This window comes from Leucoraja erinacea, chromosome 39 (genome assembly GCF_028641065.1).
Source record: "Leucoraja erinacea ecotype New England chromosome 39, Leri_hhj_1, whole genome shotgun sequence".
Classification (NCBI taxonomy): Eukaryota; Metazoa; Chordata; class Chondrichthyes; order Rajiformes; family Rajidae; genus Leucoraja; species Leucoraja erinaceus.
The window spans coordinates 4,704,503-4,717,420 of NC_073415.1; the positions used below are offsets into that span (position 1 = coordinate 4,704,503).

General features: G+C 47.1%; 1 protein-coding gene across 1 annotated transcript in view; it reads right to left on the reverse strand.

Annotated features, from left to right (window-relative positions):
* Positions 1 to 482: 482 nt before the first annotated feature.
* The window catches only part of LOC129714338 (coiled-coil and C2 domain-containing protein 1A-like), a 49,290-nt gene continuing 36,854 nt past the window's right edge, over positions 483 to 12,918 (reverse strand). Inside the window, 7 exon segments of the mRNA XM_055663883.1 lie at positions 483 to 3,960; positions 6,212 to 6,259; positions 7,467 to 7,543; positions 8,524 to 8,650; positions 9,389 to 9,455; positions 12,034 to 12,086; positions 12,512 to 12,643. Of these exon segments, the coding sequence (XP_055519858.1) occupies positions 3,940 to 3,960; positions 6,212 to 6,259; positions 7,467 to 7,543; positions 8,524 to 8,650; positions 9,389 to 9,455; positions 12,034 to 12,086; positions 12,512 to 12,643 (525 nt within the window). The 3' untranslated portion in view covers positions 483 to 3,939.

Below are 12,918 nucleotides of genomic sequence, written 5' to 3' on the forward strand. Positions count from 1 at the left end.
AGGGAAGTTGAGATCCCGGTGAAAACCCACGCAGGTCACAAGACAGCATCGGTAGTCAGGATCTAACCCGGGTGTGTGGTGCTGGTCAGAACAGCTGCAGAAGCAGGGATCAGTGTGTAGGCAGTTCACATGCAGAGTGCTGTGGTTTTATTGACAGACTGCACTCACTATCTGAATGGATGAACTTTCTCTCATTAGCAAGCTGCTCTGCGGGGCTCTTAATAGCGCAGGCACTCCCTGTAAAAAGGATTTCCTCCCTAAGAGCAACATAGAAATGCCTCAGTGTTTAAGAGGGAACTGCAGATGCCGGAGAATCGAAGGTTACACAAAAAAGCTGGAGAAACTCAGCGGGTGCAGCAGCATCTATGGAGCGAAGGAAATAGGCAACGTTTCGGGCCAAAACGTTGCCTATTTCCTTCGCTCCATAGATGCTGCTGCACCTGCTGAGTTTCTCCAGCTTTTTTGTGTAACCATAGAAATGCCTCACCCTGGATCAAAGCTATAATACACCCCAACACCCATCTCCATTTATGTAGATCATATAATCAGTGCAGGAAGATATCCATAAGTTAAGACGACAAAAATAAAGGCACAACATTATTACTGATAGGCTAGGGACACACACACACACACACACACACACACACACACAGTTAAATAGGATTTAGACACAAAATGCTGGAGTAACTCCGCGGGACAGGCAGCATTTCTGGAGAGAAGGAATGGGTGACGTTTCGGGTCGAGACCCTTCTTCAGACTGATGTCAGGGGAGTGGGCGGGACAGAGACAGAATATAGGAGTAGACAGTAAAGTCCCTGTCCCACTTTCCTGAGTTACTCACAAGTTCTCCCGCGTTTGCCCCTCGATTCAAACTCGGAGATGCCAGCCGTAGGTTCTCGGGGCTACTATTTTTTTTTACTCGTGGACATTTTTCAACATGCTGAAAAAACGTCCCGACTTACCTGATGCCCCGAGTACATACGGCTGGCATTGCGAGCCGCTATAAAATATCTACGGACTTCTACGGCCTCCTAAGGCTCGCTACGGACATTCCCCGAGTTTGAGTCGAGGGGAAAACTCGGGAGAATTCGTGAGTAACTCGGGAAAGTGGGACCGGGGTTTTAGACTAGTGGGAGAACTAGGAAGGGGAAGGGGGTGGAGAGAGAAAACAAGAGGCTATCTGAAGTTAAGAGAAGTCACCAATCCATGATCTCCAGAGATGCTGCATGTCCCACAGAGATACTCCTGCACTTTGTGTTCGATCTGTTGTATAATTTGCCTTGGCCTTCAGACTCTGGTTGATTTACAGGTACTGAGCTACTATCCTGGAGGAAGAGCTGGATGAAAGCAGAGGACCCTTCGCTGAGTCTACTTATACCAAGGCCGACCAACGGGTTTTTTTGGACTCCATACAATGCATTAGCAGACAGGGACTACAATATACCAGCGCACGCTTCTTGAGTTAGGGTGCGACTGCAAGAAATAGTTCCTTTCTTATTGATCTGTCTTAAAGCTTAGAGCTGCACTACCTCAAATAATCAACTCCACTGTGGGATACAATGCAGTGGAAAAGGCACCTGTGGGAGCTGCGGAAACAAGCCCCACATGTAGGCTGCAACTTCAGCAGGGAAGGGAAGGGAAGCAGAAAAGCAAATAAAAAAAACTCACTTTATTCAAAAGCAGGCTAAAGATCTGAACATCCCAAAGGAACCCTGCTGTCTAATTGTCTAAATATTGGCCAGGAAGCGAGCGGGCAATATCATCTCTGACCCCTCACACCCTGGCCACAAACTCTTTGAATCACTTCCCTGTGGAAGGCGACTCTGGACTGTCAAACCTGCCACAGCCAGACATAAAATGAGTTTTTATCCACGAGTAGTTGCTCTACTCAACAGCCCAAAATCTGTAGCCTCCCTTAGATCTGGTATTTTGTTGGTTCACATGCTTGATCAATGGTGTTTTATCATTAATGTTTTATTATTATTAATGTTTAGTGTTTTCTGAGTCATTCGTAACTGTCAGTGTGTGTCATGTTATGGGCGGAGCACCAAGGCAAATTCCTTGTATGTGAATACTTGGCCAATAAACTTACTTACTTACTTATATGTTGAACATCACAATATTAGAGACAGACAGAAATCCATGACCTTCTGCCAGCTACTGAAAATTGCCCTTCATCCCCAGGCAGAGTCCTGGATAAACACAGGCCCAAAGTCAGTGCCATTCATTTGGCAGGGCTTCCATTTTAATTTAGTTTAGTTTAGAGATACAGCGCGGAAACAGGCACTTCATCCCACCGAGCCCGCGCCGACCAGCGATCCCCACACATTAACACCATCCTACACACACTAGGAACAATTTACAACCTTGCTGAAGCCAATTAAGCTACAAACCTGTAGATCTTTGGAGTGTGGGGGGAAACCGGAGCACCCGGAGAAAACCCACGCAGGTCACGGGGAGAACGTACAAACTCCGTACAGACAAGCACCCACAGTCAGGATCAAACCCGGATCTCTGGCGCTGTAAGGCAGCAACTCTACCGCTGTGCTGCACATTTGTTTCGACCATCACATTTCACTTATTATGAAGGCTTTTCATAACTGAAATGTTCCAACAAGGTTTCGTAAATGGCAGCCAGCTACAAGAGGCAGAGACAGCGTGTAGGCTTCAACATTGCATGGAGGGACTGCAGTGAGCCAGGGCTACGCTCTTAATTAGGAAAGAGCTCAAAGGCAAATGACAGACCGTGCCTTTCTTTAATCTCCCCACTAATTAGTCCTGAAACTGTGGGAAATCTGTTCCTGGGTCCAAGGACATTCCCAGTTGCTTGCAATATCACCGAGTCAACTACACATGGAAACCCATTGACAGTTCTACTTAATAGTGTTATTGCAGCCTCAGCACTAAACCGACAGGATCAATAACTTAAAGACATTAACTCCTGATGGGATCCAGGATGTCCCGACTTTCCTCTGGCAATGCAGATCAGCGGGCACGCAGCATTACAGGTGCATTCTCACCGCACAAAACTCCGTTCAGTGACTGCAAAGACAACTAGGAAATATTGTTCAAATCAGTCACACATCAGCAGCTGGCCAGGAACTCAAGCCCACCCGTTAATGGGGGGGGGGGGGGGGGGGGGAGAGAACAATTATTGGGAAAGAAAGACTCGATTAGAACGCATGGTCCAGATTCCCTCGGGATAAGATGCAATTTGAATCAGGCTGGATCATCACAATAGTTCCCTGGAGAGTTGTAGGTGGTGCAGATAATGTCTGTGGGGCCAGTAATCCGTTCACGTGGAGATTGTCTCGAGCATCAGAAAGTGACAAGGTACTGCATCGGTGACCATCTCCTGCTGTTAGACAGGGGGGGGAGGTCAGGCACTGCAAGGGCGGGGGGGGGGGGGGGGGGGGGGGGGGGGGGGGGGGGGGGGGAAGGAGAGACTCTGACAACAAAAGGGTGCATCGTGAACCAATTTGCGATCTCCTGCATCCATTGACAGATCGTCCAGGTGTCTTCTGTACAGGGACATGCCAGGTGTAGACACATTTTGGTGAGTCTCCAAGTTGTAGTTGCCAGTCTACATGTTCTTCAGCTGGTGTTTAAGAAGGAACTGTAGATGCTGGAAAATCGAAGGTAGACAAACGTGCCGGAGAAACTCAGCGGGTGCGGCAGCATCTATGGAGCGAAGGAAATGTTCTTCAGCCGCATGTCCAGCGTGCAGGGGAAAGAGGCCCTCCTGTAAGCTCCAGCCCCAGGAGGCAGCGTTCCCAGATGCCGACAGTTCATAGGTCTTCTGACGAGATAACGCCGGCTAAGCTTAGAGACGCGTAGTGTGATGTAGCAGCTTCAAATGATGGTTCGGTGTGGAAGGCCACGGGGGGGGGGGGGGGGGGGGGGGGGGGGAACGTGGCACCGGTCCAGGTACGGTGAACATTACCGTCTAAATCTCTGCAACTACGTGAGAGAGTGAGGGAGGGAGGGATAGGAGCAACAAGGGGGGAGAGGGAAGCAGTGAGCATGCGACAGGGAAGGAGAAAGAGAGAATAAGCAATAGGGGTGACAAGGAGATAGAGTGACGGATCGCATGCAACATTGAAAGAGAGGGCAAAAAGGTGGGGAGAGAGATTGAGAGGGATAGCATACAACATGGAGAGGGGGAGAGGGAGCGGGCAACAGGGAACAAGAGAGAGTGGGAAGAAAGAGAGACAAGGCCGGAGAGAGGGAGTGAGCAATCGCACACGACAGGGAGGGAGCGGGCAAGAGAGGAGAGAGGGAGTGAGAGACGGAGGGAGGGGGAGAGAGAGTGGAGGTGAGGGAGAACGTGCAGCATTGAGTGAGAGAGAAGTGGGCAACAGAGGGAAGGAGATGGGGATGTAGGCGATAAAGCACAGCAGGGAGAGCGTAGTGGTTAGCACGTGCGAGAGAGCATGCGTGTATACGGGTGAATGATCAATAGAGTGAGGGAAAGAGAGCAAAGCATTGAGAGGGACAGAGAGGGAAATAGAGCATCAGGTGATTGCAGGGGAGAGCAGAGAGTACAGGATTGAAAAAGGGAAGGGGAAAAAATGAAAGTTAGTTATTATTTTATTAAAATTCCAGCCATAGTCCTCGAGTGGCCAAAATCATCGAGACGCATTAACAGCAAAACAAAATATGATGTGTAGGAAGGATATACAGATGCTGGTTGATAGACACAAAATGCTGGAGTAACTCAGTGGCTCTGGCAGCATCTCTGGAGAGAAGGAGTCGGTGACTTTTCGGGTCGAAGGGTCTCGGGTCTCGGGCCGACATGTCACCCATTCCTTCTATCCAGAGATGCTGCCTGCTCTGCTGAGCTAATCCAGATTTTTGTCAAGTCAGTCAAGAGAGTTTATTGTCATGTGTCCCAGATGGGACAACAGAATTCTTACTTTGCTTCGGCACAACAGAACATAATAGGCATAAATACAGAACAGATCAGTGTGTCCATATACCATTATATAAATATATCCACACATCAATAAATAAACAGATAAAGTGCAAATAAACAGATAATGGTCTATTAGTGTTCAGAGATTTGTTTCAGTTGAGTTTAATAGCCTGATGGCTGTGGGGAAGCAGCTATTTCTGAACCTGGACGTTGCAGTCTTCAGACTCCTGTCTAAAACAAAAGCCTGTCTAAAACAAAATCAGACATCGGTCATATCTCTCCATTTGGAGAGCTGGGTATGTTGAGCACCGATGCACCAGCGGTGGACTCCTCATACAGCCCATGGGAGCCAAGAGAGACACCTGTAAAATATTACACGGCACCAGCAAAGTAAAAAGTGGCAGAGGAGCAACAACAGTCCATTGGCTGCACACATTCACAGCTTTCAAGCACAAGGACCAACTCAGAAGCAAGAGCTCAACCCACAACCCAACAGAGTCCTAGAGTGCTAAACAGTCACTCTGTGCTCACAGTCACTTGATTCTGCGGCTGGCACGGACACTTTAATAACTGGCACTGGCCACTCAAATCAGCTGCCCCGGACATTTTTATGATTGGTTTATTGTATTTTAACATTGTGTTTTACCTGCTTTTAACTATTTATACTGTTCCATCAGGGACTGGATTGTTTTTAGTGTTATTATGTGTGAAATGTTTTAAATTTCATGTGCGATGCTCCGCTATTCACTGGGAAACGTCTTTTCATTTTGCACTGTACAACTGTTGCTTGCAAGATGACAATACAGGTTGATTGATTGATTGATTGAGTCAAAGAGTCTTACAACATGGAAACAAGCCCTTATACAAGGACTCAGCAACCTTATTCTGCATAGGGGCCAGGACCCACGTCTGTGAGCGGATGGCGGGCCACATCTATCGCCATAGTGTGACATTTCGTGTTGTCTTTCGCATTAGTTTTCACGTGTTTTTCAATTAGTTTTCTGCAGTTCCCAGGTCCCCCGCGTGCCCTGGGACTGGCTGTAGTTCCCAGGTCGCGAAAACCAATTGAATATAAAATGGGCCCGCGGGCCGGATGATTTTGGGTTGAGGGCCGGATGATTTTGGGTTGAGGGCCGGATCCGGCCCCTGGGCCGTAGGTTGCCGACCCCTGCCTTACACCTTCATTTTAGATTGCTTTACTTTTGGTGGCAGACAGGTAAGACACAAGACTTATGCATACAGGACATATGGTTACCATGCTATATGTAACGGTTCCAAATAACTATCGGGTCTCACCTCGTCATTCACCAGCTTCCTTTTAACCAATGCTTCCTTCGCCAAATCCTGCCCAGAAAGGAGAACAAAACCACTTAGTGTAGAGAATGCAAACCTGCAATATAATACCGTCGTACACTCTGTACAAAGTTGTAGTTGAGCAAGTTCACCTCAGCAGGAATTATCTGGCCAACTGTAACTGCGACCAAGTTCAAGGGGGAATAAGTAACTTTCAATCTATTTTGGTTTAGTTTAGAGATACAGCATGGAAACAGGCCCTTCGGCCCACCGAGTCCATGCCGCCCAGCGATCCCCACATATCAACACTATCCTAGGGAGATTGCAACCTTCACATGGTCCACCCTGTTTCGGCGAGTGCAATCAACCCGGCATGCACAATCAAATAAGATCAACTAGAACAAGTTGTCCTACAACTTTAGGCTGTGCACGCCGTACACAAGAAGAAGAAGACCCACTAGGCACAGGTGTTTTACATTTACAAAGCCAATTTACCTGCATACCTGTACGTCTTTGGAGTGTGGGAGGAAACCGAAAATCTCGGAGAAAACCCACGCGGTCACGGGGAGAACGTACAAACTCCACACAGACAGCACCCGTAGTCAGGATGGAACCCGGGTCTCTGCCACTGTAAGGCAGCAACTCTACTGCTGCACCACCGTGCCGTCCCTCCAATCAATGACACTTTATTGTCACATAGAAACATAGAAAATAGGTGCAGGAGTAGGCCATTCGGCCCTTCGAGCCTGCACCGCCATTCAATATGATCATGGCTGATCATCCAACTCAGTATCCCGTACCTGCCTTCTCTCCATACCCCCTGATCCCCTTAGCCACAAGGGCCACATCTAACTCCCTCATAAATATAGCCAATGAACTGGCCTCGACTACCCTCTGTGGCAGAGAGTTCCAGAGATTCACCACTCTCTGTGTGAAAAAAGTTCTTCTCATCTCGGTTTTAAAGGATTTCCCCCTTATACTTAAGCTGTGACCCCTTGTCCTGGACTTCCCCAACATCGGGAACAATCTTCCTGCATCTAGCCTGTCCAACCCCTTAAGAATTTTGTAAGTTTCTATAAGATCCCCTCTCAATCTCCTAAATTCTAGAGAGTATAAACCAAGTCTATCCAGTCTTTCTTCAGAAGACAGTCCTGTACCCGGGTGCAGTGAAAGGCTTTGTTTAGCGTCCAACCTGGCAAAACCATACAGCAGACCTCACCGAGGCGGTACACAAGAATCAGATGTTCTCATCACTTACCCGGTTGCCTTCATTACCAAGTCGCTTTGCTGCGTCGGTGTAGTGGTGCACGTACCTCTCCAACTGGGACACATACTCTGCAAAGCAAAACCATCACAAGTGATGTGCTCCAAATAGATCCTAATGTTTGCATTTAAAAGAAGGGTCTCGACCCAAAACGTCGCCCATTCCTTCTCTCCAGAGATGCTGCCTGTCCCGCTGAGTTACTCCAGCTTTTTGTGTCTTCCTTCGATTTAAACCAGCATCTGCAGTTCCTTTCAACATGAATATTGCATTTGTCTAGTAAAGTTCAGTTTAGTTTAGAGATACGGTGGCAGAGCGGTGGAGTTGCTGCCTACTGCGCCAGAGACCCGGGTTCGAACCCGATTGGGGCTGCTGCCCGACAGGCCCTTTGGCCCACCGGGTCTGTGCTGGCCAGCGATCCCCATCTACTAGCACTATCCTACACACTGCAGGCAATTTAAAATTTTTACTGAAGCCTACGATCCTGTATGTCTTTGGAGTGTGGGTGGAAACCAGAGCACCCGGAGAAAACCCTTGTGGTCACGGGGCGAACGTGCAAACTCTGAACAGGCAGCAGCTGTAGTCAGGTTGGAACCCGGGTCTCTCCAGCGCTAGAAGGCAGTGACTCTACCGCTGCGCCACCATGCCACCCCAGAAAATCAAAATCAGGATTTCCTTCAGGTCTAATAAGAAGAAAAGAAAGAGTGGCGGGGGAATGGAACACATTGCCAGGGGTGGTGTTGGAGGCAGGTACGATAGTGGTGTTTAAGAAGCTTTTAGATAGGCACAAGGCAGTGCATGTAGAGGGATATGGATCATGGGATCAGTTTAACCTAACATCATATTCAACACAAACATTGAGGCCCAAAAAGCTCGTCCCTGTGCTGTTTTAACTCAAGGGGAGATAGGCTTACATGAATACAATGGCAAATCAGTCCACTTTTTTTTAACCTATACCTACTGTTCAGTCATGATAACAGCAAACGCACCTCTGCTGAAAATAGAAACAAATAAAAGAGATTTTGAATCCCTGGAGCAGGGCGTGGTGGGTTACCTTTCAAAACTTTGCCATCTCTGTGATCCAGCTGTGATTTCTGCCACTGGATCCGCTGTTTAATGTCCTGATGCAGATTCAGGAGCTCTTCTGGTGGTGCTTTGTGCTCCTGTTTGCACTGGAGGATCTGGAGAAATGATTGGGGAAATATTAAATCTACTCCCAGGCTTGCTGGAAAGAGAATAAAAATCTGCAAGCAGTGAATACATTTAGTTTAGTTTAGAGAGGGGTTTAGGGCTGAAGACTGCGAAGACCAAGGTCATGAATAGCTACTTCCCCACAGCCATCAGGCTATTAAACTCGGCTCGGACAAAACTCTGAACATTAATATCCCATTATCTGTTTATTTGCACTTTATCAGTTTATTTATTCATGTGTGTATATATTTATATAATGGTGTATGGACACACTGATCTGTTCTGTAGTCATGCCTACTATGTTCTGTTGTGCTGAAGCAAAGCAAGAATTTCAATGTCCTATCTGGGACACATGACAATAAACTCTCTTGAATCTTGAGGGTTAGGGTTAGGGGTAGACAGAGTCTTAGACTCTGGATTCCAGCATCTGCAGTCTCTTGTATCACAATTCCCTCATCTTAAACCTTTGAGATGTGTTGGAAGGAACTGCAGATGCTGGTTTAAACTGAAGATAGAAGAACGGTCTCGATCCCATTCGTCACCCATTCCTTTCCTCCAGAGATGCTGTCTGTAACACTGAGTTACTCCAGCTTTTTGTGTCTCATCTTGGGGTTTAAACCTTCGAGACTCTTCCCTACAGCACTGTGGGAGCACTTTCACCCAATGTACCGCAGCGGCCCGGTATAGTTACACCTGGTTACATCCTGTTCCTCTCAAATTCCACTCACCTTCCTTTCTATCCGCTCTTTCTCAAACTTCAGTATGTTGAAGCTTTGTAGAGCGTAGGCAGGTTTGCTGGAAAAGACAAGACAGTTCAATTAGTTTTAAAAAAACCCACAAATATTGGTCAATGACAACACAGTTGCCCATGATCAGCTTGGATAATCAAAGCAGAAAGGCAGCAAGTCAAAACCTCAAAGCAAAGGCATTTGCCAAGAATGCTTTCACTAATCACAGGGTACTGCAAGTCTAAGCATTAGAACAAAGGAGCTGGCAAAGCGCGTTTGGAATACAAGAGGCTGACCCAGAGCGTATGACGTAGAGAGGACGCAGAATGACTGAAAGCATTTGCACGTGGGCAGGTACTTAGACAGGAGAGGTTTAGAGGGATATCGGCCAAATGGGGCTGGGTATCCTTGTCAGCATGGACGAGTTGGGCCAAAGGACATGTTTCCGTGCTGTATGACTGGAGGCGCAGGTCGACGAGGGGGGACGTTATAGAGGCCCACTAAATCATGAGAGGAATAGACCGGATAGACGCACTCTTGCCCAGAGCAGAGGAATCAAGAACCAGAGGATATAGGTTTAAGGTGAGCGGGGAAAGATTTAATAGGATCCTGAGGGGTAACTTTTTCATGTAAAGACTGGTGGGTGTATGGAACGAGCTGCCGGAGGAGGTAGTTCAGGTAGTATTGCAACGTTTAAGAAACATTTCTCAAATCTCAAAAAGGGGCAATTCAAGACAAAGATAAGGGGATGATGTATACATATAGCATTATACCTGAAACCCGTTTTATGAAAGGCAATTAGCCTACAAACTTTGGAATGGGGGAGGAAACCGGAGCACCCGGAGAAATCTCACACGGTCACGGGGAGAAGGTACAAACTCCGTGCATGTAGCACCTGTAGTCAGGATCAAACCCAGGTCTCTGGTGCTGTAAGGCTGCAACTTTACTGCCCTGCCACCATGTGAGAGTGATTAAACAATTGTAAAGAGGAGACACAAGAACCGTAAGCAAAAAACAGTGCTGTATGTCCACAGCAAGTCAGGCCGCATCTGTGGAGGGAAATGTTGACAATGGACAGTTGACATTTCAGTGCTGAAGAAGGGTTTCGGCCTGAGGTGTTGTCTGTCCATTTCCACCTTAGATGCTGCCTGACCCTCATTTTGTTTTCTTTTTGTGAAACCATTGCAAAGGATTTGGAAGGCTGTTACAAAATAAAAACCAGTAAGTTCTGAAAATCCCTTGGTGAGAAAACAAAGATATTATTTTTTTTAATGATGTCTCAAGAACATGACCTCAAAGATCTGGGAGTGATAACATTATTCTCCGGCATGTTTTCTCTGGATGCTTGCAAGAGAACTAGATAGGGCTCTTAAAAATAACGGAGTCAGGGGATATGGGGAGCAGGCAGGAACGGGGTACTGATTGGGGATGATCAGCCATGATCACATTGAATGGCGGTGCTGGCTCAAAGGGCCGAATGGCCTACTCCTGTACCTATTGTCTATTGTTTAACACCAGAGCCAGGAAGCTGTAGATGTGCGATTATAATCTCTGGTGGCCAATCTGAAGGAGGGTCTCGACCCAAAACGTCACTCGTTCCTTCTCTCCTGAGGTGCTGCCTGTCCCACTGAGTTACTCCAGCTTTGTGTCTATCTTCAGTCATTGAGAGCTGACTTTGGGAGTCAGTCTTAGTCAACAGTCTCAGTCATTGGGAGCTCCAAAGACTCTCAACTCCCAGAAAGAAATATGGTTTAATCATCTTAAATGTGCAATCCTTTTTTTTTTAAATTAAAAACCAGTGAGCCCAAGTTGTAGATTTTCCCATCCTCTCCACGGACACCCAATCCTCTGGACAAAATCTCCCTGGAACCCACATGTTGGTGCAGCGGTAGAGTTGCTGCCTTACAGTGCCAGAGACCCAGGTTTGATCCTGACTACAGGTGCAGTCTATATGGAGTTTGTACATTCTAGTTTGAGGTCTAGTCGGAGGCTCAGAGGGGATAGAGCCTTCTCTGTTGCTGCTCCGGCACTCTGGATCACCCTGCCGTTGCACATCAGACAGGCCCCCCTCTCTGTCCATCTTCAAATCCAGTGTTAAAACACATTTGTACTCCCTGGCTTTTGACCATGCCTGAGGCTTTGCTTCTGTTTGTGGTGTTTTTGATGTTTCTTTATTTTACATGTCTTTTCCTACTATTTCTTTTGATTGTTATTTTTGGTGTGTATTAACTTTTTTTGTCAATGATTAGTGATGTACAGCACTTTGTTGCAGCTATGTTTGTTTTTAAAGTGCTCTATAAATAAAATTATTATTATTATTATTATTCTCCCCGTGACGTATTTTCCAGTTTCCTCCCACACTCCAAAGACGTACAGGTTTGTAGGTTACTTGTCTTTGTTAAAATTGTGAATTGCCCCTAGTGTGTGTAGGATAGTGTTAGTGTGCAGGGATGTACAGGTCTAAAGTACATGTATGATCTTACAATATGCAAGCAAGGCATGATAGCTCAGACCCAAGAAACCGGTGGATCCACGGATAAATGATTCCCCAATCTTCAGCTATCTCTTCCCTCAACACAAGAATACCCAGCTCCAGGCTGGTGACATACATGAGCCCACGTGTACTGACGAAGCTCTGCACCTACCTTCCACCCGTCTGTGGAGTGTCCTGCCTCTCCTTCGACTTTGGAACGGCCATCTGCAAGGAAGCAAAATGTGTTTGTTAGTTATTTACATCTTTCCCCATGTACCTACTGCTGTAGCATGATGGAAAATCGCCAAACAATGCCTTGCTGGTGGGAGAGGGAGACAATCTCTATGATTCACCACTTGTGGCTTGCTTATTTGCCCGCCTTATTGGTGACCCCGACGATCCAAAATGTTCATTTTGGATTTAAACTATGCACTCATCTAACGATCAACGTCAACGGCCTGAGGTCGCTGGCAATCAAGCCCAGCAGAATGCTGTCTCCCTGAAGCTGCCCATGTTCTGGACATCGCAGCCCCAAATATTCGCCCACCAACACATACACCAAGCTGCGGTGAGATTCCATTTGTGCACACAATTCACTAAATTATCACTGTACACAAGTGTATCGGAAGGTCAGGCAGATGCAGCCTTACCACTGGCAAGCTCTGGGGGTCGATGACAAGCCACTTCTCCGTCACTCTCTCGAGCTGCTGGGAGCTCAGCGGTTCACGGATGTTTACAATCACCTCCAGCCGACCTCCAGTGGTCTTCCTGCCATCCAGAACCTAGGCAGACGTTTTTAAAAAAAAGAAAAGTTATTACATGCCACAAGAATGAAAATTGCAGTTGGTCTTGCATCCCCCTCCCAGCCCGAATGGAAGGAAACCAAGGAGGATTGGAATCAAAGCCAATTTACAATGGTTCCATAGTTTAAACCCAAACATGGCGATGGAAGTTTCTGCTGAACCTCAGGATCCTCCACCAATCCAATACAGTGCAAGCATGAAAGGACACAAAGTGCTGGAGTAACTCAGCGGGTCAAGCAGCACCAGTGGAGAAC